At 40.7% G+C, this 25803-nt stretch overlaps 1 protein-coding gene across 4 annotated transcripts in view; it reads left to right on the top strand.

Annotated features, from left to right (window-relative positions):
• The window catches only part of AVL9 (AVL9 cell migration associated), a 63629-nt gene that overhangs the window by 5290 nt on the left and 32536 nt on the right, over positions 1-25803 (top strand). For all 4 annotated transcript variants that reach the window (XR_012471049.1, XM_074198953.1, XM_074198954.1 and 1 more), the window contains exons 2-3: positions 17590-17710; positions 19913-19998. Coding sequence is in view for 3 of the 4 variants with exons in the window: in XM_074198953.1 (XP_074055054.1) it covers positions 17590-17710; positions 19913-19998 (207 nt within the window). In the remaining variant the exon portion in view is untranslated. The remainder of the gene's footprint in view (positions 1-17589; positions 17711-19912; positions 19999-25803) is intronic.

The raw sequence follows: 25803 nt of genomic DNA, 5'->3' as shown, positions 1-25803 counted from the left end.
ATTCACTTCACCACCTAGATGCCCCTATTTATTCCTCCAGATGAATTTTATTATCTTTCTAACTTTTTTAAAATAGAAATTTGTTTGGTATGGCACTGAATACATAAATGTATTTAGTCTACCCATGAACATTTCTTTAGTTTGGGTTTGTCTTTATTTGTGTGAAAACTGTTTTGTGATTGTGTTCTTATAGTCTCTGAGTTTGTTTTGGTAGATAAACTCCCAAGAATTTGATGTTGTCTATAGTTATTTTAAATGGAATTTCTCTTTCTGTCCCTTGCTAATGAGTTTTGTTGGTAGCATATAGAAATGCTGGTGATTTATTTGGGTTTATTTTGAATCCTGCAACTTTGCTAAAATTCATTGTTTCGGTTAGTTTTTTAGTTGATTCTTTAGGGTTCTCGAAATATAACATCATCATCTGCACAGGATGAAAGTTTTGTTTCCTCATTGCCAATTTTTATTCCTTCATTTTCTTTTTCTCGTCTTATTGCTATAAGCTAGCATTTGTAGTATAATATTGAATAATAGTGATAAGGGACATCCTTGCTTCTTCCTTGCTCTTATCAGGAAGGCTTATCCCCATTACAGTTAATGCTTGCTTTTGATTTTAAGATAAATACTGCTTACGACTTTCAAGTGTTTTTCATAGGCTAGGCTGGGTATTGTATTTTGTCAAAGACTTTTTCTGCATTTATGGATGTAATCATATGATTTTTTGTTACTCATTATTGCTAATGGTCAATTATGCTATTAGACTCAGCCCTGCCTTCCTGATATAAATTCCAACTGGTCCTAGTGGAAAATCTTTGGTATAAAATCTTTGGTATATAATGCAGTAATCTCCTTGTTAGTAATTTATTTGAGATGATATTCATTAAGATAATTCATCAATGGTTTTCTTTTTCTGTTTTGCTTTCCTTGATTTAGGTATCCAAATCATACTTGTGTTCTGTAAGGAATTTTGTGTAGGACTCCTTTATTTTTTTTCCAGGAATGATATATTATTGGAATTAATTAATTGTTCCTTAAGCATGGTAGAATTCACTTATAAATCCATCTCATCCTGCAAATTTTTCCTCACAGAGATTATTTATGACTAGTTCAATTTCTTTTACTAAGATAGGGTTATTAAGTGTTCTATTTCCTCTTCTGTTAAACTGGGAAGTTTATATATTTACATTATTTATCCATTTCACTTAGATTATCAGTTTTGCAGCCATATAATTGGGCAAAATAACTCTCAGAAATTGCTTTAATATCATCTTTGGTGGTGCATTCAACATTTTCATTTTTTGATACTAATATTTTGGTTTTCTTCATTTTTTTAAAATAAAATTCATCAATAATTTGTCTATTTTATTGGGGGGGTTTATTTCGGTTTTATTAATTTCTCCTTTGAGATTCAGGATTTTCATTTTGGTGTTTTCATTGGGGAATTTTAAATTTGTTCTTTCTCTAGTTTTTTGAGTTGCACACTCGATTGATTCATTGAGCTTTTCTTTCTCTCTTTTATTGATGTTCACCTTTAGAGATATACATTTTCCCCTAAGGACTACTTTGGCTGCATCCCACAAATTTTGGAAGGTTGTCTCATTGTTTTCATCTTTTTAATAAAACTTTTTATTGTATTTCTGTGATTTGTTCATTGACCCATTCATTCTTTAGGATTAGATTGCTTAATTTCCAATTAATTTTTAATCTATGCTTCCATGGCTCTTTATTAAATATAATTTTTATTGTATTTTGGTCTGCATTTGACATTTCTATTTTTTCCTGCATTTGATTTTGAGGTTTTTATGCCCTAATACATGGTCAGTTTTTGTGAAGGTACTTTGGATAGCTGAAAAAAAAGGTATATTTCTTTCTATTCCCATTCAGTTTTTCCAGAGTTCTATGATATCTAATTTTTCTAAGATTCTTTTCATCTTCCCGACTTCTTTCTTATTGATTTTATAGTATCTATTCTGAGAGGGAACACTGTAGTCCCCCACTACTATACTTTTACTATCTATTTCATCCTATAATTCATTTAACTTTTCCTTTACGAATTTGAATGCTATGCCATTTGATACATTTATATTTGATATTGATATTCTTCATTGTCTGTAGTTCCTTTAAGAAGATGTGGTTATTCTGCTTATCCTTTTTAATTAGGGCTATTTTTGTTTTTGCTTTGTCTGAGATCATGATTGCTCCCCTGCACCCTTTTTTACTTCATCTGAACCATAATACATTCTGCTCCGGCTCTTATTTTAACTGTGTGGATGTGTCTCTGTTGCAAGTGTTTCTTGTAAAGAATATATTGTTGAATTGAAGTATAAGTAGCAATTGTTTCTGTTTTGACCAGAAACCTGAGGGTCTTCTCTCCCAGACTGATTTTTTTTTGACTAGGTTTTTCCTAGCTTTAATCATTGAATGGGCATTGCCTCCAGCAAACTGAGACCCAGGAAAGACCTTAGCTTGTAAAGGCTAAGGCCTCCCCCTGCATCTGAGGCTATCTCCAGCTCACTTGATCCATATATGGCTACTGGACCCAGATGGCTCTGGAGGAGAGAGTGAGGCTGGTGACTTGGCACAGCTCTGACTCTGTTGAATCCAGTTCATTTGCAAGTCATGACATCTCCTTCCTGATATCATGGTTTTCTTCAAGAATGGAGGACAAACAACAGCAACATATTGTTGGATTGTGGTTTCAAATCCATTCTGCTATCTGCTTCTTTTTTATGGGTGAGTTCATCCCCATTCACATTCACAGTTATAATTACTAACTGTGCATTCCCCTTTATTCTGTTTAGCCTTCTCTTTTTTTACTCCTGTCCTTTCATGAAAGTTTGTTTTGCTTCTCACCACTGCCTTTTTAAAAAATCTGTCTTCTTTATTGCAGTCTTTCATCCTTTTCCCCAATCCCATTCTTTTCCTACTGTTGCATAAGGTAGATTTCTGTTACCAATTGAATATGTATGTTCCCAGGATATATGCTCCTTTGAACTAACTTAAATATGAGTGAGGTTCAGTCATTGCCTGTACTTGCCTCCCCTAACATCATTGCCTTTCCTTCCTACCTTTTTGGTGAGATAATTTTCCCCAGGCTTCCTTTCCCTTCCCCTTTTCCCAGGGCATCCCACTTTCTCATCTATCCATTCTTTTAAAAAAAATCATCCCAATGTAATCAACTCAATCCCATTACCTCTTTCTATGTTAACTCTTAACTACTCAAATAATGATGAAGTTCTTAGAAGTCATATGTATCCATAGCCAGTAGAGCACCAGCCCTGGAGTCAGAAGGACCTGAGTTCAGATGTGACCTCAGACACATTACCTAGCTGTGTGACCCTGGGCAAGTCACAACCACATTGCCTTACAAAAACCAAAAAAAATTTTTTAAAAAGAAATCATGTGTATCATCTTCTTAAATGGAAAAGGTAAACAATTAATCTTGAGTTCCTTGTGATTTCTCTTTCATGTTTACCTTTTTATGCTTTTCTTGAGTCTTGTATTGGAAAGTCAAATTTTGGGGCAGCTAGGTGGCCCCGGCCCTGGAGTCAGGAGGTCCTGAATTCAAACCCAGCCTCAGACACTTAATAATTACCTAGCTATGTGACCTTGAGCAAGTCACTTAACTCCACTGCCTTACAAAAAAAGGGAAAAAAAGTCAAATTTTCTCTTCAACTCTGGTCTCATCAAGAACACTTGAAAATCCTCTATTTCATTAAATATCCTTTTTTTTTCCTTTGAAAGGTTAGACTCCGTATTGCTGTGTAGATTATTTTTGGTTATAATCCCAGCTCTTGCTTTCTGGAATATCATATTCCACGGCCTCTACTCTTTCCACTTAATAGCTGCTAAATCTTGTGTGATCTTGACCATGGCTTCATGAAATTTGAATGATGTTTTCCCCAATTGCTTGAAGTATTTTTCTCTTTAACCTGGAAATTTGGGAATTTAGCTAGAATTTTCTTGGCAATTTTCATTTCAGGATCACTTTCAGGTGGTAACTCTGTGTGTGTGTGTGTGTCTGTCTGTCTGTCTGTCTGTTTTTCAGGTGGTAGCAAAGCATTGCCCAGAGGGCTTATTTGGAATCAAACTCACTCAAAGTAGCTTCCATCCAAACATAACCTAGGTATATTGTCTATAAACTATAATGTATATGTTGAACATGTTATGTGTGTGTGTGTGATTTCTTTATTGTGTGATGTGCATGTATGCATGTATGGTATTGCATTGTGAGTGTGTTACATGTATATAGTCTGCATGTAAGCATGTGTTGTGCAGGTGCACCTCCAACAGTGACAGGGCTCAGGCATGACTACGCCCTCTTATAATGAAGAATGTATATTAGAAGCATCGGCTGCTGAGACTTTCCCACAGCATGTAGGAATTAGGAGTTTATACCTCAGTTGTGATTTTGCCTCTTAGTGTAAAGGATGTGAACCACATCTGACTTATTTGAATCTAGTTCTTTCTGGATTGCTACCAGGAGGACTTGCTGGGTGATTTATAACTGAGTGATTGGGTCAGTAATGATCCAATGATTATTTCTAGAATATTGATTATTTATCTGCTTTCTAACTCCCCAAGGCCATGAGGTAATCCAGCAAATAGTGTCCTGGGTTAGAGTTAACAAGACCTGAGTTTAAATGTGACCTCAAAGACTGACCTGGGTAAGACCCTGGACAAGTCAGGGAATCTGTTTGCCTTAGTTTCCTCATCTGCATAACAATAGCACCTCCCTCCCAGGGTTGTTGTGTGAGCCCATGGGGTCATAAATTAAACCACTTAGTTTGTGCTTTGTCACATACAGTAGGTACTTCATAAATCTTTTTTTCCTTCTTTCCCTCTTCCCTCCCTCTCTTGTATACACAAAATAGAGCAGAAACCTTCCGACTTTTCTGTGTATATAATTTCTTTTGTATAAGTTAGGCATAAGAAGGACTATCACAGAATTTTCTCTGTTTTTCCAGGAGATAATAAAGAAGCCATTTGCTTTTATAGGGATCGAAGGTAGGAATGTCTACCAGTCAAGGCATCTTTTATGAGTCTCAGAAACTAAAGGAAAAGAATGTTAGGTCATTTGGTCCATCATTTGTTGCAGCAATATTTTTTCAGCTTTGAAATATTTCGGTCTGTTATCAATAGAGGAATTGATTGGGTATTTTAGTAATTAAATCTGATCTTTTTTTCTTTAATTTTAATTTGAGTTGACTATTGAGCATAAATATCTCATTTTAGAATTAGTAACCATTAAGGCAGAGATGATCACTTCTTAGGTTTAAAAGAACTTACTAGTTCACTCATTAAATTAACATTGACTCTTTGAAGTTATTTCATCCTTGGCTTTGAATCTGATTATATATTTAACCCAACCCTTTCTTTTCCTCCTTCAGTCATTTGTTTAAATGTAACATTTTATTAGGTTTCCCTCTCTGTCTCTACATTTTTTGCATCTTCTCAGACATGACATACTTTGTAGTGAGGTGGAACATGATCTTTTTTCTTGAGATGAAGGTGGGAATGGATGTCAATGTGTCTCCAACCTTGTATTTGACCCTTATCGGTTTTGTGTTAGTAATGTTGGGAGATGTGACTGGCATTGGAGTCTGGCTTAACTAACCCTTTCAGAAATTGGTCAGGAAAAATGTAACCAGGGCAAACTAAGGAACCTTTTATCAGAAGCTTTTGGGGCAGCCTTCTTAAAGACTTGACTTCTTTTCTTTCCCAAACCAACTTTGATGGACTACACCCAACCAAGCTTCTCAGTTTCCTTTATTACCAGCCAAATGGCACCCACTGCCAAAGGAACCAACCCTGGGGGGTCTACACCTTACCAGTTTCCTTTATTCCAAGCCCAATGCCCCCCACTGCCAAAAGAACTAATGCTGGTGGGTCTATATCTGATCAGTCTTCTCAATTTCCTTCATCACCAGCTCAATGGCCCCTACTGCTGGAGGCATCACTCTGAGACAGTACCAAGCTATTCAGAGGGCACTTTGCTCATCCTTATCTCAGGAGCTGGCACACAGTGGGCACTGCGGGAGTGTTTCTTGACTGACTGGTCTCTTTTTCTTAGTCTGTGACAAAGTCAAGGATGTCCATTCTTCCTTGCAGTTGGTGCTTGGAGAGGCAGGAAGGGGAAGAGATTGACAGTTAATTAATGGGTTCTCATTGGCTACTTTTAGAAGGACCCTGGATCAAAGCGAGGTTATTTGTTATGTGACCCCAAAACCAGTTCTGGCAGTCCATGAGCTTGTAAACTTTATCTGATGACTAATAGGACCAAGCTTTGTCCTGTTTGTGGACATCCTTCACCTGCTAAAGCTCTCTGGCTCGTGCATTCTCTGCTGGAAAAGTTTGATGGATGACTAAATTCATGATCCCTGGGATCTCTAAGGAGATCTTACAGCTTTCATGTTGTAAGAGTGTGATGCTTAAAACACCAATTGTACCATGTGACTATGAATCATGGAAACCGCAATCTCCAAAGACTCACAATAGTGGGTGACTCAAAGAGCAGAGAAACTTCGGGAGTCTGTGGCCTTTTACCTGTGGTGATGTGCACATAAGAAGTAGTGGGATAAAGAAAAAGTGTAGGATTGGAAACAGATATGGGTCATATAGTCCAGAGCAAAGGATGACCTACATGGACAACCCTGGGGTTGCAATAGTACCCACAGGAGGTTACATGATATGAGAACAGAGAAAATGGGTTAATTGCTGGCAAGGGCTTCCAAAAACCTCTTGACCTGGGATCTGAGAATTTGATTTTACCCAAGAGTTCTTTGACATAAAAGAGGGTGAGTAGCCCTGGATTAGAGGAGGGTCTGTGGTAAAGCCTCCATGGAGAAGTCTGGGGAAGGATATAAGAAGACTGGAAAGTGCACCTGATTTACCACCTATGTGGATCAATGGAAAGAATACTGACATTGCCGACTATCATTATAAGAACATAATACTTAATTGTAGGACACCAGAAAAGACCCTCTTACTCCTTAAAATTCTGCCTCTAGGGGCCAACATTCTATAACCCCCAAATTCACCCCTTTGAGCATGGATTCCTAAACCAAAGTCTCGGGGGCAGGGGGGGAAGGTTTAAAATATTGTATATATATTTCAATATAATTGATTTCCATCATACATAATTCTTTGTGCTGTGTTTCATGCATTTAAAAAGATAATTCTGAGAAGGCATCTAAGGACTTCCCCATCTTCCAAACTGTGGGAAATTGTGACAAAAAATAGTAAGAACCTCCATACTAGATCTTCTTGCTTTTTGTCTGAAGACTTGAATCTTAAATACCAAAAGAAAGAGATTTCAAGTCTTTTGAGTGATTTTTTGAGTGATTTTTTTCTGCAGTGTTAACTTGTTAATAAGCACTTAGATTTATGTAGCATTTTAAAAATATCTTTTTCTAAACTTAAAAACTCAAGAAAATGGCCATTTCCAAATACATGGAACATAAAAATGATCTCTGTTATGTGTAATTTGCTTTCCTTTACTCATATATAAGTGTTGTCTATAACTTTCATCCCTTTGACTTTTTTTTGGTCTTCCTTCTCATTTGACAACACACGCACACGCGCGCGCGCACACACACACACACACACACACACACACACACACACACAGGTCCCCATTGGGCTTTACAGATTTTTTATAGGTATCCATCCCATTTAATCCTACCACTCTGTTGCAAGGGTGCTCTATAATGAAAATGTTACATTTATATTTCCATTGTTCATATTTGGAGTTATTAGTTGTATAGAATCATATAAGTAGTAAATGACTGATTTCTTGATTTTACCTTCAGATATCTTCTGATGGAATCCATCATCATTTTCTATACTCTACTAGGTTTCATGTTTATTAGATCATATAAACTTCATTTCTAAGAATAGGATAGGAGGAAACAGGGGGACCCTGGGCAAGGAAGACCCTAAAGGAAGAGAAGAACTGGAGAAGAGATTTCCAGGCTATTCATCTCCCTAATAGTGCTTAACACTTTTGAGCAGACTGTCCTCACCTCCTTTACTATTGAAAATATTTGGTAGCTTGATACTCTGAAATACTTCTGTATATAAATCCTTTTAAAATTAATGGTAATATTTCTGAGAAGAATTTTCTTTGGTCATCTTTTCACTATTACTTTTCTCAATTATTCTTAATTATTCTTAATTAATGCTTAAGCCTTTTTGTTTCCTTCCTAAAGGTTGCCTGAAATCATTAATTGCATGCCTATGCTGACTAGCTTTAAAAAAAAAAATGTCTGGTTTTTCCTTTAGAGCAGGTATTTTTATATAAGGCCAGCCTCTCTTGTAGACAAAGTAGACGGCCACCCACACCGTCTGGTCTAAGAGCTGGGTCTCACAAAGCCTCACTCCCCCATAGTATTCAGGGCATTGTTTTTCCTCTCCTACTTGGGCTGAAATTCCCACCATTTGGCAATAAAAGGCAAGGGCTAGTGTTATCTTGGGTGGGGGGGAACATATCAAAATGTCTATATATTTCCAGGGTTTGGAGGAGAGCCCCTCTTTGAGGCTCTTCCCACATATGCAGTTTATTCAGATTCATTATCATCTTGAAAGAAACTAATGAGCAAAATGCTATATTTGTTAAACAGCTAAGTTTCAGCGGAAAGAGGAACAGAACAACAGAAAGTATTGTCCTTAAGGCCTTTTAGAAATAAAAATTATTGTTACTTTTTTATTTAAAAAATGTATTTCTTTAACAAAATAGGAAAAGAGAAAAAGAGGATCACAGAAGGATGATAGAATGAGAGTTGGTAGGAGGAGGATGAGGTAGATGTCAAAGAAAACTTTATTTTGCTTGTTTTCTCTGCCAAGGAGATGACATTTGGATTGTCAAGGACAAAATAAAAATGGCTAATTGGTAGCTTAAACTCAAGTTAAATAAGGGTCTAATTAGAGAGCATCGATCTGTCCTTGATAAGTTCAAGTCACCAGTCCCAGAACACTACACCCTGGGGCCTCCAAGCACGGCCCAGACTGACTGCTAATCCTCTGGGAAGCATTTCCAAAGGTCAAGGAGAATGGAAGAAATGTCACCTAACAGGAGAAAGGCATCATTCTTGATTTTCAGAAAATAGACAAGCATTGTCCCTGTTCTATCTATATACCACTGTCCTTGGCTTCAATTTCTAGAAAATTTTCAAAACAAATTATTAAAGGGAAATAATACCCCCAGTAGCCCATTACAAGGGAGGGTCTTAACTCCCTTTTTTTGGCCTTAAAAATCACATTCAGAGTTTACTTCTATTTGAACAAAACATGTCACCAAGTTTTCCTCCTTAAAATAAGGTTTTATAATCTTCCTATTGAAGTGGGAAGAGCTTTTCCTTTATCTGTTCATTTGGGGGTTTGGTATCATCTGAAAACTACCTTTGTTTCCACGTTTGACCTAAACCAATGGTAGAGGAGCTTCCACTATCATCTTGGAATCACAGAAGATAACAGTCAAAATCCAAGTCTTTATTATTTGTCCATCGGCAATTTAGTTTTAAAGGATTTCTGCCACAACCAATCTTGGTATTTTTATTCTGTTTGCATTGCTTTTTCTTGTACAAAAAAAAAAATCTTTTTTTTTTAAATGTAATCAACTTCATCTATTTTGTATCCTATAAATTCTTCTGTTTGTTAAAAAGCTGAGAATTTTTCTTATTCCCATGATTGAAGCAGCTTGGTCATTCAATAAATTTCCAAGTTTCTATAATCTTTTAAAAATATTTTAACTCATTGATCCATTTGGAATTTTTGTTGATGAGAGATGAATCTAATTTCCTACTTTTTTGCTATGCTACTATAATTTTCAACAAAATTTCCTTTTAAATTATCAAGCATGTATTCTCTCTCCTTTTTACCTCCATATGTCAAAAAAAAAAACCTTGTTACAAGTATACAGTCAAGCAAAACAAGTTTTGTGTCCAAATCTAATAACATAGGCCTTATTCTACATCTTGAGCCCATCACCTCTGTGGAAGGAGTGTGTAGCACACTTCATCTTCAGTTCCCTGGACTCATTAACCCTCTCACCTCCATCACGGAGTTGATCTGAATTCTTAAATTTATTAAGAGTTATTGTGAAATTTTTCCTCCTGACTCTACTCTCTTTACTTTGCCTCAAACTGGGCAAGTCTTCCATCTCTTTCTGGTACTGCCCCTTTCCATATTTATTATATTACTATAATAGTCCATGCCATTTCCACAACATAACTTATTCAGCTACTGTCCATGATAGACAATTCCTCAGTTTCCAGTTTGTTGCCACTACAAAAAATTGCTATAAATATTTTTGTATGATAGTTCTTTTTGACTTTTTTTAAGTTTTGAGGGATTAGACATAATGCTGGGCCAAAGGGCCCATGACTTTTTATTGAAAGCTTCCTCCAAGGTTCTGAGATTTTAGATTTCTGAAAAACTCATCTATTTGGAAGTTCAGCATTTGAAGGACCCTCAGTGACTTACAGTCCCCCCCCATGCCTTTGCTTGGAGACCTCCGAGGAGTGGGAAACCACAGCCTTCCAAGCCATCTGCTTCTCCATCCAATTCATTCTGCATTTCTGAAGGGTTTTCCTTAAAGTTATGGTGCTTAACTTTACTCTTTGCCAGTTTGTCATTGCTCCCGCTTCTCCCCTCTGAAGCCAAACAGCACATTTCATTCTTCCAAAACAGATTGATAATGGCAGTATGGGACCAAGTCATCATCACAAGACCCGACAGAAGGAGCATGAGCCACATCAGAATTTAGCTCCTAACTGAATAGTGCCCAGGACCGAAGGTCAGGTTCAGTGCTGCTTCTTCCCCTTACCAGCCTCAGGCTCCTCATCTGTAAAATGGGTCTGATCATAGCCCCTACCTTCCAGATAAACTACAGTAAAATGTTGAAAGTATTAGACAAAAGTGCTAGCTATTGTTTTAATAATGCCTCAGAAGATAGAATGAAGCATTGGAAGCTCCCTGTTGTTCATAATCTAACAGATGTATAGAGAACTCATCCATTTAACTGTAATGTTACTGGAGCATTACCACAGACCCACCCAAATGTTGCCTACAGTTGCCTAGAGAGAACATTAATCTTCAGTAATTTAAGAATAAAGAAGTGGGAAAGAATTGTTGAACCAAACAACCCATTGAGCAAATGTGACTCTAAAGCTCCCTGCTGCAAAGAAGTAGGGAGGAGATTTGGAAACCTTTAGTGTCCATGCTTCTTTCCATTGACATTGTTCCCTTTGTACATCTTGTCTGCCCAGCCCGGCCTTGTTTACTTCACTTTGCCTCACTTCCATGCTTCTCGGCAGTCATGATCTCCTCTGCCATTGCATTCATGGAGCATGATTTGTTCCACCAGCTAGGGTGTATCTGCTTTGTTCCCCATTCTTTGATACCCCAAAAAGCCTTCTCTCAAGATTTTGGTGTCTGTATTTGCCGCATTTTATGGTTCGCATAAGGGAAGAACTCACAACGGTTTGACCCTGGAGTGCATGTGTAAAAAGAAAAACACATTTACTTAAAAGTTACAACAAACACATAATAGATAAAATGAGAGAGATAGCTAGCAGTTAAGCATCTTATAGGGAGTTAAGGGCAGTGGATAGAGCCACTGACCTTGGAGTCAGGAGGACAGGAGTTTGAATGTGACACTAACAGTGGGTCCTTTGGTAAGTCACTTAATCCTGACCATCTCGAATCCAGGGCTCTCTCCATTCATCCTGATCCACATCTGGCCAGTGGCCAGAGGGGAAAGTGAGGCTGTGACTTAGCACAGCCCCTCCTCACTCAAATCCAGTTGATACCCCTTTCATGGCATCACCTTGGATGTCATGGCCTTCCTCAAAAATGAAGGCCGAATAACAGTATCAGTTGATAGTGAGTTAAGAATGCTTTAGAAACCCCATGGGGAGTTGGGTGCAGTGGTCTAAGCCCGGCAGGCCAGCTACCTGCCCAGGTCATCTAGAAAAGTTGAGCAAGCAAGTCATGCACCAGACTCTCCTGAAATGCCCCTCTGTGTTTGGGAGTGGTCAGCATCTGGTACTGAAGGATTGTTCCTATAGAAGGGGCTTCTGCCTGGCCCACAGGTGAGCAAGTAGCCAAGGTCATTCTAAGTGGCTTTAGAATTTGCAAGGACATAAAACAATCCCACTCTCCCTGTAACCGTAGTGTTCCTGCATCATATGCAGCTTTTCTTGTCAGTGACTTCCTTGGGGTAGAAGGGCAGAATCTCGGGTCAAAGGGGATGGACAGCTTAGGGACTTGGTCTGCATAATTCCAAACTGCCTTCCAGAATGCTTATCCCAATTAATCGCTCCACTAGTGGGGGCCTTAGTGGGCCTGGCTGTCCATAAGCCCTCTTAGACTGACTTCTTTGCCATCTTTGCCAGTTTTCTCAGTCTGAGGAGAAACATTAAAGTTTTGATTTACATTTCTCTTTTTAGAGCATTCTTGGGTTAGAGTTGTTAATAGACTGCAATTTATCTTTGAAAATTACTTGTTCATATACACCTATCACTTGGGGAATTACTTTTGTTTTTATCAATTTCTCTTAGTTCTCCGCTTAAGGCATATTGCTTTTTTCCCAGCAATTTTTATCAAATAATGAGTTCTTTCTTAGGTTAAAGTTTCAAACATTGGTTTATTGAGTCCATAATTTCTGATTCTTCCTTGTCCAGTCTGTTCTAGTGACCTACTTTTCTATTTGTTAACCAATATCAAATGATTTTGATGATTGATGCTTTCTAATATAATTTAAAACCTAAGCCTAATTTTCCCTTGCATTCCTACCTTTTTTCTGTATTACCCTTGATATTCTAGATCTGTTATTCTTGCAAATGAATGTTATCATTTTATTTGACTCTGGACAATATCTCTTTGGTAGTTAGGCCAGCATTATCTGTGTAAATTAGCTTTGATAGTATTTTAAATTACCTACTATCTGTATGCCTAGCTACAAACAATGAGTATTCTCCACCTATAAATAGTTCTTTATTTTTTTAAGGAATATTTACACGTTATCTCTTCAACTATTGAGTATTCTTTGGCATATTGACTGTTATTGTTTTATGCAGTTTGAAGTTGTTTTCAGTGGGACTCACCTTTCTGTTGTCTCCTGGGTTTTATTGCATCAAAATCCTGTTGATTTTGGTGGGTTAGTTTTGCTAAAGTTTTTGAGTTTTTTCTCCTTGATTCTAGAGGCAACAGAGAACCATTGATGTTACCTAGTATGGGTCAGTTCTCAGGTTTAGGGAAGTCTTTTAGAATATTCCAGGTGAGAGGTGATAGAAGCCTGATGAGCTAAGGCAGTGTATATGTGAGTAGAGGGGTAGAGAAGGGAGGAGAGGGTAGAAAACTTAAGACACAGCAGGAGCTAGGTCCATGGAGTAACTGAGAATGAGGATGATGCCAAGATTGTGGAGCCAGGAACCTGGGAGAGCCTTTGGGTGGGCAGGGTCTAGAAGGAAGGTAGTTCTTACCACTTTGTCTGCTTTCATCATGAAGCATCCAGTTGGGCCTTTGATTTTGGTATTGATTCAGATTTATACCTTGATGTATAGTATGACCTCTCCTTAATCATGCACATTCTGTATTTTTGTAATTCTTTAATTTTTCCTTTATTCATGTTTGAATTCTTTGATATTTTTATGTGGTTGTCTTCCATCAGGTGTCTTTATATGTGTTCTCATAAGTTATCATCTAAGAATTTGATACACTTTATCTTTATTGCTAATGCTGCTTCTCTTTTTTTAAGTTTCTTCTTTTGCGTGATTGTTGCCATTTATCAGGATTGTGTCTAATGAAGGGGGAAGATTTGGGATCAGAGTAGTTGGATTCAGATTCTGGTTCTCCTGTGCTGCTGTTATTTATTGAGGTGAAATAAATCATTTTATCATTCACAGCTAAGTTTTTTGTTTGTTTTTGGGGGGGTGCTTTTTTTTTAGGTTTGCAAGGCAAATGGGGTTAAGTGGCTTGCCCAAGGCCACACAGCTAGGTCATTTTTAAGTGTCTGAGACTGGATTTGAACCCAGGTACTCCTGACTCCAAGGCCGGTGCTTTATCCACTACGCCACCTAGCCGCCCCCGCAGCTCTTCTAATGAAGAAGCTCTTCATTAGACATTATTTCCTAAATTTCTTCTTTTACTATAGTTAACATTTATTTTTAAGGAATGTGTTTAAATAGTAAATGATGAGAAAGAACAATCCTGTTTCCTTAGCAGGATGATCTCGAATGTTTCTCCATGACAGTCAATTCTCTTAGTTTCAGATAAATATTTTTTATCAGGTTAGAATAAATCTTCATTTTGTTGTCATCTGCCTTGCCTTATTTTGGATTTTGGTCATTTGATTTTCTTCCCTTTTTGATTAAATTTGCTACGGTTTTATTAATTTTATTGATCTTCTTTTTAAAAAAAATACTCAGCTTTTTGATTAGTTTAGATGCCATCTTATTAATTTCTCCTTTAATTCTCTCAATTTCTCATTTGCTTTTGGTTCTTTAATTTGCTCATTTCCCAACATCCTTAATTGACAGCTCACCTCATTGATTTTCTTTTCCACTGTCCTTGTTAACAGAAATGATTAATGATCCCATTTGCCACTGGCTGCTACATTGCCTACATTCCTTGAGTTTAGGTTAGCTATATTCTAGAAAGGGGCAGAGAGTGAATGTAAAGGGAATATGGCTGTGAAGACTTTGGGGCAGAAGCCCCCCCCCTCCCACATCCACCCCTTTCAGGTCTTCTTACCCTTCCCACATAGTCTGCAGGCCCATGACCCTGGCCTCTTGGCCATTCCTAAACTCTTGGTTCTGGTGAGCTTCCCTGGCTTCCCCTGGGCCTGGTCCATCTCCCTCCTCCTCCTCTAGGCCTGGCCCAACTAAAACCCATCTTCTCCTGCGGGGGTCCCACTCAGATGGATGGACTGGAGGGCTGCATTGTAACTTTGTTGGACACCTTGTTCCCTGTGTTTTATTGCATGTCTATTTATTTTGTTAAACATTTCTCCGAAGATTTTAGTTATTTATTTTTCTCCTAACATTTCAGTTCAGTTTAGGGGTATGTTTTAGCTCACATGTCTGAACACTCTGGCCCACAGGCAACCTTTTCTGACCCCCCCCCCCTTTTCTGTGATTCTCTCCCATGTAACCTGGCTCAGGGTTTCTGGGTCCATCCTGAAGTGATTCATGTGTTGTCTCCCCATTAGACTGGGAGCCCCTGACTGCCCTCTGAGGCAATGCTCTTCGGACCAGAAGGTACAGGACTCTATCAAAGAGATGTTTGTTAAGGGGGCTGCCTTCTGCCCAGCCTCCTGCCAGGCCTGGGGAGGTTGAGCAGCCCTCACCCCCGAGAAACTGTATTTGTGTCTAGAAAATGAACTAGAGAATGTATACAGAGGGGGTTCCTGGAGAAGCCGTCCCACCTGGTGGCGGGGGGGCGGCCCGAGACACCCTGTGATGGAGAATGCCAGGACTCAGCTCTCAGGTAAATGAGGGATTTGTGGAAGCAGAAGGAAGGAGGCCCAGGGGGGAAACAGGTCCTGGCAGCCAGCTTGGAGAATAAAGAGTGTGTGTCTGTGTGTGTGTGTATCTTGGTGTCTGGGTATGGAGAGGAGGTGACCTGAGGCTGGACCCACCAGAGCTGGGGAGCCCTGAAGACTTAGTCACTGTCTGGTGACCATCGGGATTCCCTCCAGGACCCCCCCAAAAGCACCGTGACCCCACTCTTTTGGTTTTCCATCCCATCCTTGCTTATGAAGGTGAAATCCACAAACCTCCCAGGTCAAGTTTTCCCTTTGGGGAATTTATTTCCAACTTTGTGCCCCAGGCCATCACTAGTGATTTCACAGTTTTGTTTTCTTTTTTAAAAAGTGCCCTGCCTCTGTCTGGTGAATCCCTTGTTTTGGAGGGGCTCCCTGGGCTGCTCTGGGACTTCTGCTGCTTCACCTTCCTGCCAGGGTTTTCTTCTTTCTTATTGATACTTTAGAGAGCGGCTCTGACCCAGACCACTCCACGGCTCCAGATTAGAGCAGCTGTAGAGTCTCATTGGAAGGGTTGTTTTGGTGACTCCATTCCCTCTGCTCCTTTGGCCCAGAAGTCCCCTGTTCTCTGTTTCTCTTGGCTCCGGGAGCCTGGAGGAGCAGGTCGTGCGACCTCCCAGCCTGTGTACCTTGGGAAGGGGGCTAGCCTCTTTCCCTCCCCCTCCATACCCCAACCGTCTCCCATCCCCAGGACAAGGGCCAGCAGTACCACCAGCTCCCAGACTTGGTTTTCTGCTCTCACACCACAATTGAGATGCAGAGTGCATCAGCACAGGCTCCCAGACCACCAAGGTCTACCAGTCCCTCTCTGCTCCCATGATCAACTACCCAACCCTGCTGCTCTTTCTGCCCAGGCTTGCAGCCCCTTCCCCCAGCCTGCTTCTACATCTGATGTCCCTAAACACCCCTCTGGCAGTATCATCTGTTCTGTCTGGTCACAAATAAATGGCAGCACTGGTGGGGACCTCTCTCCCTGTCACCGGTCTCTCTCTACCTCTCTCTTAACAGTCCCAGGACTAATTGTGACCCCGTGGGCTGTGTGGACTAGAGGACCCCTTCCTCTGATTGTTGCTTCAACCTTCCTGGCTGCCACCTCATTAGACTGGAGCAGCAACATTGGCCAAATGGGCCAGTGCACAAGGGGGGTGATCTTAGCTCCCCATTGAATCGTGAGCTTTTGGGCCAAGACGGTTTCTCATTCTTTCTATTCTCTTTTAACATGAAATAGTTACCTAGAAAAAAAGTTCGATGAAGCAGTACATGATCCATGCCCCACAAAAGTCCGGAGAGGAAGTGCCAAGCCCATTTCCCCATAAAGCCCATTTTGTTGCTTGTGGCGCCCTAACTTCTGTCTGCCAATCTCCAGTCATTGTGGTTGTGATTTTCATCTTTGATGTCTTCCTCCTTTCCTCCCTCTCCTCAAATTCCATTTTCTGGTTATGTTTTTTATCCCTTAATCTTTATCTTTTTCTTTCTGCCTGGCCTATGTCAGATTTGGTTGTTTAGTCAGTTAGCCATATCCTACTCTCCATGGTTCCTGAAGTCATTTTGCCATGTCCTTCTCTAGCTCATTTTGCAGATAAGGAAACTAAGACAAAAATAGGTGAAGTGACTTTCACAGGGTCACACAACTAGGGAGTGTCTGAAGCCATATTTGAACGCCTACCCTTCTTACTCCAAAGACGACCCTCTCTCTCCAGTGGACAACCTCCCTTCCTTCACCCAACACCTCTCTCAACTGCCTAGCTAAGCTATCAATGGGAGCAGCTGGGTAGCACAGTGGAAGAGTGCTGGGCTAGGAATCAGGGAAACTCAACTTCCTGAGTTCAAATCTGGCCTCAGATGCTTCTTAGCCATGTGACCCTGGACAAGTCTCTTCACCCTCTTTGCCTCAGTTTCCTCATCTGTAAAATGAGCCAGAGAAGGAAATAGCAAAGTACTTCAGGATCTCTGCCAAGAAAACTCCAGATGGGGGCATGGAGAGTCAGTCTGCTGTGGTCTCCTTTTGATCATCAATTTTCTTGCTAACATATTCTTTTCTCTTTTAGGTTGAATTCTCCTATCCTCCCCTTATCTCAGGAGAAGGCCACGACAGCCACACTTTACCTGAAGAGTGGAAGTATTTACCTTTCCTTGCCTTGCCCGATGGAGCTCACAACTATCAGGAAGGTAAGAGGGGAAGGCCAGGCCAGCATGGAACCAGAACACTGGAAGAGCATCCTGGGCATCCCAAACTCCTAGAGTGTCTTAATGACTGAAGGGTGCAAACCCTCAATTATCTTCTAATAACTTCCATGGAACTTATTAGAAGGAGGAAGGAGGAAGCTGTGAATCTCCTCAAGATATCTGAGTTTGTGCTTCAGAGGCCTCTGAGAAGGAGGAGGACCAAAGTCACGCTGGGGCCACTCCTCTGTCCCTGGGCCTTTTGGCTGCTGAAAATAGGGGGGGCAGGGAAGCAGCCAAGGGGCAGCCCAGCCATCCCCCAGTCTTTCTTTTCTCCTGCCTTTTAAGGTTTTGTGCTCACTGCATTCAGGCAACATGCTGGGCCCCATTTCTGTTCCTACCTAGGAAAGAGATTTATGTCTGATTGCCTTTTCCTAGTAATTACTCTGGAGCCCTAGGACAGGAGCCCTCTCTCCCTTCTCCAGGCCTTCTCACAACCCCCTAAGTTAGTTTTAATTCAATTCAACAGATACATATGAAGTAGCTTCTGTGTGCATGGCACTGGGGCAGATGCTGGTGATTAAAAAGAATGGATCATCCAGTTCTCCCCAGCCTGGCCTGACACACAACCAGTTTTCACTGGGCAGAGTAGAGTGGAGGGACAAAGGAGCCCTCCCACATAGAGGCCATTGCTGGAGATCATGTCACCTCTCATGGGTAAGAGACAATGCCTCAGACATGCCTCAGTTTCCATTTTCTACTTGTATGGTGTGGGTGAAAGGGAGGCAGTAGGAGACTGTGTGTTAGGACCATTCTCCAATAGTACATTGAAGACAGTTCTGGCTTCTCAGAAGCTAAGCCTTCAGAGTGCTGGCTCTGACAATGCTTGCTGCCCAGGTGGGAAAGGGCCAGAGCCAGAACCAGAACCAGAGCCGGCTGAGTTCTGGGGGGCATGTGATGCTCATTGCCTCTGGGCAAATCAGCATATTTTGGAGCCCTTAAGTAGGAATGAGAATGACCCCAGAACAGGTCAGTCCCCATTCTGAGAGACATTTGGGGTGTTTGCTTTGTTCTTGTTTTTGCTAAACCAAAGAGGAACACATTGCTTGGAACCCAAATCTGTTATCTCTCAATTGGTCTGAGATACAAACCATTGCTGCCACAATTGAGAATCATTCTGTCTCCAAATTGTTGAGCTCGTTGGCACTTCCATGAGTGACCATCTGATTGTCTTTCCTGATCGTCACCTTTGCCATATCACAGGGCTGGTATTAGGTGGCAGGAAATGAGAAAAGCAATATTCTGGCTCAGACGTTTATTTGCCTCCCTCCCCAACCCTCCTGCCTCCCACCTTTTCCTGTCAGGGGAAGACAAGCTTTTTTCCTTTCTTTGAAGCCCGAGGTCACGGTGGGGAAGGCTTTAATCACAGCCTTGGTGAGTGGCTCCTGCCAAGTTCTGCCATTGTGCTGGGAGATGAAGAAGGCTGTGAACGGGAAATTGCCATAATCCTGCCACTGCGGTCCTCAGCCCTTTCCCACCCGAAGGAGCACTTTTCACAGCAGATTCCACTTTCAAAAGACTAAATTTCAAGCTCTTTTGGTTCACTTCAAAATAATATTCTTAAATGTGGAAAATGCTTTCTAAATTGTGCCCAAGCTTGAACCTGTGGTGATTTAGCCACCAAGGGCTTTGGGGTACACACTTAGGCAGAAATGATTCATGCAGGTTCCATAAAGTTGATAGAAACACAGTTTTAATAAGAGCCAAACAGCAGTATTTAATGTAGAAAGACTTAGAACATCATTATCTCATCATCTCAAGACAGTTCATCTGCAGCATTTAATTTTTATTTTATTTTTTTCTCAGTGACATGTAAATAAAAATTTTTTAACATTCCTCTTTTAAAATTGTGAGTTTCATTTTGTTACTTCTCTCCCTTTTCCCCTTCTTGAGAAGGCAGGCAATTTGACATAGATTATACATGTGCAATCATGCAAAGCATATTTCTGTATTTGCTGTGTTGCAAAAGAGAATGCAGACCCAAAGCACCCCAAGAATAATTTAAAGAAACGTTTGAAAAATATTCTTCAGTCTGCATTCACATTTCATCAGTTCTTTCTCTGGAAGTGGCTAGCCTTTTTCAAAAATCTTAAGTCCTTTGGAATTGAAGACAGTTTAACTAAGCAAATTTCTTTGTATATCTCTTAGATACCGTGTTTTTCCACCTGCCCCCCAGAAATGGAAATGGAACAACAGTCTATGGTGTCTCTTGCTATAGACAAATTGAAGCCAAGGTATGTATTTTGATAGAAAGAAGAAAATCTATTAATAAGATTATTCATATGCAGGCCATCGGAGTAGTATTTTTCCAAGTCTCTGTGAGGTTTCATTCAGAATGATACAGATTCTGTGTATTCTACAGGGTGTCCCAAAAGTCTTTGTGTACCCTGGGCTTTAGTAGTAACTTCAGACTGTACTCAGCTTGATTCACCCCAGATATCTTCATATTAGAATTTCTATTTTATACAAGACTTCATTTCCACACAAAGTATGTCCAAAGTAACTTCCTGCTGTGTGATTTCTTGTTTCCTTAGGTTTTTCCATTTCTGAGAATTGGTTTGTAAATGGAAAGCTGGAAGGGACATGTTTTTCTTAAGGTAGCATCTTCTCACTCATTTCCTAAGCCAAGGTTGGATTGTTAGTTCCCCTGCTGGTGTGACTTGAATTATATGCAGAGCTATCTTCCATTCTTGACGGTTCCCTCTCCCTCACAGCCCTCACACTAATGTTTCTAAGGGTCCCGCTGATTCTACCTCTATGGCGTCCCTCACATCCATCCCCATCCTTTGTTTACAAAATCACCAGCCCTGCTGGAGCTCTCCTCACCTATTTCCTAGTTTCTCTCTGGTGTGATCTTTCATTAACACAGCTACCCCATAATTTTCTGGAGGAATAGATCTGACTGCACCCTCCTTCTCTGAGCTCCCAAATCGCCATTGTATGGAGACTCTAGCCTGCCTTGTAGAGGGGCCATAGAACAAAGCAGATGGTCGACTTCCAGGCAGCTCCCATTGTCCCCCATGTCTTTTCTTCTGCAAACAAGATATGTCCAGTTCTTCCTTTACCTGATCCTGATCTTGAAGGGTCAGGAGACCTTTTGCCATCTTGTTTTTCCTTCCTACACACCCTTTAACTTAATGTTTTTCAAATGTGATACCCACAGCTTCAGCCCCTTTCATTTGCACCACTGTCATCTTTTGCCAGTTTTGCTGTTTCAGATGTCATCTGACCTGGGCAGAGCCCAATAAAACTGTCACCTCCCTGGTTCTGTAGACTGGGCCTCTGCTGATGTAGCCCAAGATCGAATTAGCTTTTTTTTTACACTGGTTTCATCTTGAGTCTGTAGTCCAGTAAAACCCCCAGGGCCTTTCAGAGAAGTCACCTCTCCCCTAACTCATACTTGTGAGTTTGATTTTTTTTGTGTGACCCAAATGTAAGAACTCCCATTTGTCCCTAGTTAATTTTACGTTATTATATTGAGCCCAATGTTCCAGTCTGTCAAAAATCCATCTTAATTCTGAGTCTGTTATCAATGTTAGCTGTCTTTCCCAGCTTTGTTTCATTTGCTAATTTAATGAGCAAACCATTTATGCCTTCAGCCAAGTCTTTGATAAAAATGTTAGACATCACAGGACCCAGCACAGATTCCCAGGGCATTCCACTGTAGACGATCTTCCAAGTTGACAAGGAACCATTAATGACTCCTCCTTGAGTCTAACCAGTTGAGCTGTTCTGAATTCTCCCAAATCTGCTATTCTCATAGCTACAGCTCCACCTTTTCTATGAGAATTGTGTGAGAGGTCAGCTCTACTTCTCTTCTTCTGCTGTTCCCCTATTCACCCATTCTGCCAGTCTGGTAACTTTGTCCAGAAAACAGAAAGCTGGTGAGTCTGACCTGGCCTGCTTTTGAGGAAGTTGAACTGGTGGCAGCTTCCTTCTCCACACTTGCTCAACCACTTCAGATGTTCTGGGATTTAGTCTAGAGTTGAACTTTAAATTCCAAGGTTTTCTCTCTTGGAGAAAATTGGCTATTTGCCCTTTTCCAGTCCTCAGGCCTTGGGAGATTACTGACTATCTCTGCCAGCTCTCCTTGGAGGTACATCTGGGTCCTCAGAGCAGTGGGGAGTGGCTGCTTCTCTCCCTGCTTCCCTTCATTTCAGCCCCTGTGACCATATGTACTCTAGTCTTTTGTGTCGAAAATGGATTCTTCTGGAAAGAATCAGTAGAGACAGAAGCCCATCCTCCTCTCTGTCGTTGCTATTGCAGGTCCATCCCTTCTGTCCCTTTCCTTAGTAGAGCCTTAAAACCCCGTTTGTGTTGTCATTAGCATTGCCACGTGGGCCTGTGGTCATTATTCATTTGCCCTCTTCTTATCAGTCTGTGGTACACCTTTGTATTCATCCTATTACTCGCCCTTTACTGTACCTTTAAAAAGTCTTAACTAGTGAATCAATGTTGGTTGGTTTCTTTAGCCAGGTCTCCCTTTTGTTCCCCTCACTGGCATGGTTTCTCTTCAGAATTTCATTCCCAAGAGTTTTCCATCCATGATTTTACCCAAAGAGTCCTGACCCAAGGGATGCTACATGGTTTCTTGGCTTCTGCCAACCTAAAAGTCTGTGCTGGCTGTGACACTCCCCCTGGCTTTCCTTGCCTTCACAAATTGTAAGATGGGACATGGGAAAAAGGGCCCCCCTAAAATATTTGTCCTTTCTACTTTGACCACCAGTTCCTCCATTTGGTTGAAAGTTGGGCCCAGAGTAGCAGTTTCCCCCTTGGCTTCCTCTGGGCAAGCCCAGCTCTCTCCTTTTTGGCAGCAGTAGTGGTCCAATTGACATCTGGATGAAGTGACCCCTCACTACCCTAGTGTGTATCCATGCCAGGCTTCTCCCTCTGCCCATCCACCCCTCTTTCTGGTCTCTGCTGCAGAGAAAATCACGCAGGTTTTCCCTGCTCTGCTTCCCCTTTCCAGTCTTTCCAGTCTAGTTTTCCTCACCTGACTTGATGTCAGTTTACAGTGTGATTGACCCCCCCCACTTGCCCTTTCTTTTTACTGATCCTTATCTTTTCAATAAAGAATATCTGTCCCAGGCTGTTTTCTAGCCATGAGTCCCCTTGGGCCAAATCCTTGTCTCAGAATCTCTAGCTTGTCCTATTTGTTTCCCACACATTGTGTGGTTGCTTATGTTTTTTTCTTGGATTCTGAGACACTGATGGCATCCCTACTGCTTATTCTTCTTACACTTTACCCACCTTTTATGGCATCTAGCCTGGCCAATGTGTAAGGGCCGTTTTCTTCCTCCATGTTGAGCTTGCAAGCCACTAAAGTATCTAAATATTATTTTTACAAATCATTGGCTAGTTCAATGTCGGGGAAGGGAGGAATATTAAAGACTGCTAAAGGGTCCCCTCCACTTAACTTTTTGAGTTGCCATGTTTTCCAGAAACACTTGTCCTAGAGCAAATGTGTCAAGCAGGAACCCCCTTCCCTTGCTGTCATAATTTGTTGTTTGTATCCCAAATTGGACTCCCTGTGTGTCCTTGGAAGTCAAGAGAGGTGCCAGTCAGTCTGCACTAGGCTTGTGCAGCCAGTCCTTGTAGATAAGGAGACCATCTATCTTCATGGTCTAGTGGTTTCCAAGCAAAAAGAATGTGACTTTTGCCCTCACCTTGCTCCTCCCCTTTGGTTGGGGTTTTGAACTTTTCTCACCTTTATTTCACTTTTCCCTCCATGTCATACCCCTTTAGGTGGAGATTCTGATATCACCTCTTTTCTTTGTTTCACTATCTGTTATAAACATGCAAACTTCTTTTTTTTAAAAAAAAAAATGCAAACTTCTATAAGGACTATGAACTCTTTGCTTTGGCTTTGGGCTCCATATTCATGTTCGTCTCTCTTGTAATAAGCCTAGTTTTCATGTAAGTTTTGTGAAGTTGTTATTTCTGGTTATTTCTGCTAGTCCGTAATTATATAATTATTCTTTGAACCCAAGGGTATGAGTTTACATTTATCCCTTTTTAAAATTTTGTCTTACTAGAGTCAATCCTATGTTTAACCTCTTGGAGTCTTGTAGATCCCACCCTGCCATCCGTCATATTAACCATCCATCCTGGTTTTGTGACCCATGCAAAGTTGATAGGCATACCAACCATGTCTTCACCCAAGTCATACTAAGAATGGTCAGTATCTCCATCTAAGGACAGATTCCCTGGCTTTTTTCATTGGACCTTCCCTAGTTTCACTTTGGCCCACGAATGGCCAGTCTCTGGGTTCAGTCATTTTGCCAGTTACCAAGTCCACACAACCATAGTGTCTTTCAGTCCACATTTCACCATCTTGTCCAAAAAGCATTTTCAATGTTTTCCTGTGTGGTCTACTATCATGATAAACAGGATGAAACTGTTTATAAACCTTTATTTTTTTTTAAGGAAATGTTGAGTCCAACATGATTTAATTTTTAAATTAAATTTTATTTTATTTTCAAGTACATATTTTCTCTCTTACACATCTTCTCTCTTTATCTCCCTCTCCCTCTACTTGAGATAGTCACAAAAATAGAGCCCCTGTTATAAATATGTATTATCAAAGAAAATAAATTCCCACATTAGTGGTGTCCAAAAAAAAGAAAATGTCTCAATCTCTGCTCTGAGACCATCCTATCACCTTTCTAGTAGGAGATGGTTAACATGTTTCATCTTGAAGCCCTCTGAATTGTAGTTCATCATTACTGATCACATTCATATTATATAACTTATTGAACCATTCTCCAACGGATAGGCATTCCCTCAACTTCCAGCCTTTGCCCACAAAAAGAGCTTCTGTGAATATTTGTGTTCCTATGGGACTTTTCTGATTTCTTTGGAAGTGTAGACCTAATGGTGATATTACTGACTCAACGTCATAGTTCCAAATTGTCTTCTAAAATGGCTGGACCAGGGTGGCTAGGTGGCGCCGTGGATAGAGCACTGGCCCTGGAGTCAGGAGTACCTGAGTTCAAATGTGGCCTCAGACACTTAATAATTACCTAGCTGTGTGGCCTTGGGCAAGCCACTTAACCCCATTGCCTTGCAAAAAAATAATAAAATAATAAAATAAAATGACTGGACCAGCAGTGCATTTGTAAGCCAGGTTTTTTTTGTCAACTTTGCTGGTCTGATGGTCATGAGATGGGATCTCAGAGTGGTTTTAATTTGCATTTCTCTAATCATTTATTATGTAGAGTATTTTTTTTTAATCTGGCTAGAGTAATTCTTTAGATTTCTGCCTCTGAAAACTTCCTGCTCCTCTCCTCTGACCTGACACGATGCGTTCCTGGTGACCACCGCCCACCCCAAACATGCACACACATACACACCATGCTGGTTCCAACTCAATACATGCTCACTGCCCATCTTTTAGTGAAATGTTTTTTGAGTTTTGTCTGGAATCAAAGTCAAGTTCATGCGTGGCCTTGACATCCTTCACTAGCAACTTTTCCCTGTATACTTGTAAAGACGCTTCTGTTACAACTATGGCTGTTGGCTGGTCTGGAGGGCTCTATATACTTTACATACAGGTTTTACCTCTTTGCTGTTCATCACTCTGGGAGGCGGGGGTTATCTCCATTATACAGTGAAGGAGACTATTCAGAGAAGTCTGAACCAAATCAAATAAAGTGAACTGTGAACCTTTCAATGCCTCTCCCTTCATTTATACCCAAACATCCATGAGATTGGCTTCCCCAAGATGAATTATACTGGGAGTTCATTTACTACCCCCATATGATTTGGGGTCTTGGGGTCATGGGAGGGCAGACAGCCTCAGTTGGTGTCCCTAGTGATGACCTCCATTGACTTGAGAGTATGTCTGTACCCTGGGCCCCATTTTTCCATAGCTCACCTAGGGACCCTTCTCAGGGAAAGAAAAGAAATCTATAACAGCCAACAGGGAGGCATTCCATTCCTTGTAAGCTACCATCTTACCAGTAAATAATTCCAAGTTCTTTATCCCAGAGCAGCTAGGTGGTGCAATGGATAGAGCTCTGGCCCTGGGGTCAGGAGGA

This window comes from Macrotis lagotis, chromosome 8 (assembly GCF_037893015.1).
Source record: "Macrotis lagotis isolate mMagLag1 chromosome 8, bilby.v1.9.chrom.fasta, whole genome shotgun sequence".
Taxonomy (NCBI): Eukaryota; Metazoa; Chordata; class Mammalia; order Peramelemorphia; family Peramelidae; genus Macrotis; species Macrotis lagotis.
This window is presented reverse-complemented; position numbering and strand designations above follow the sequence as displayed.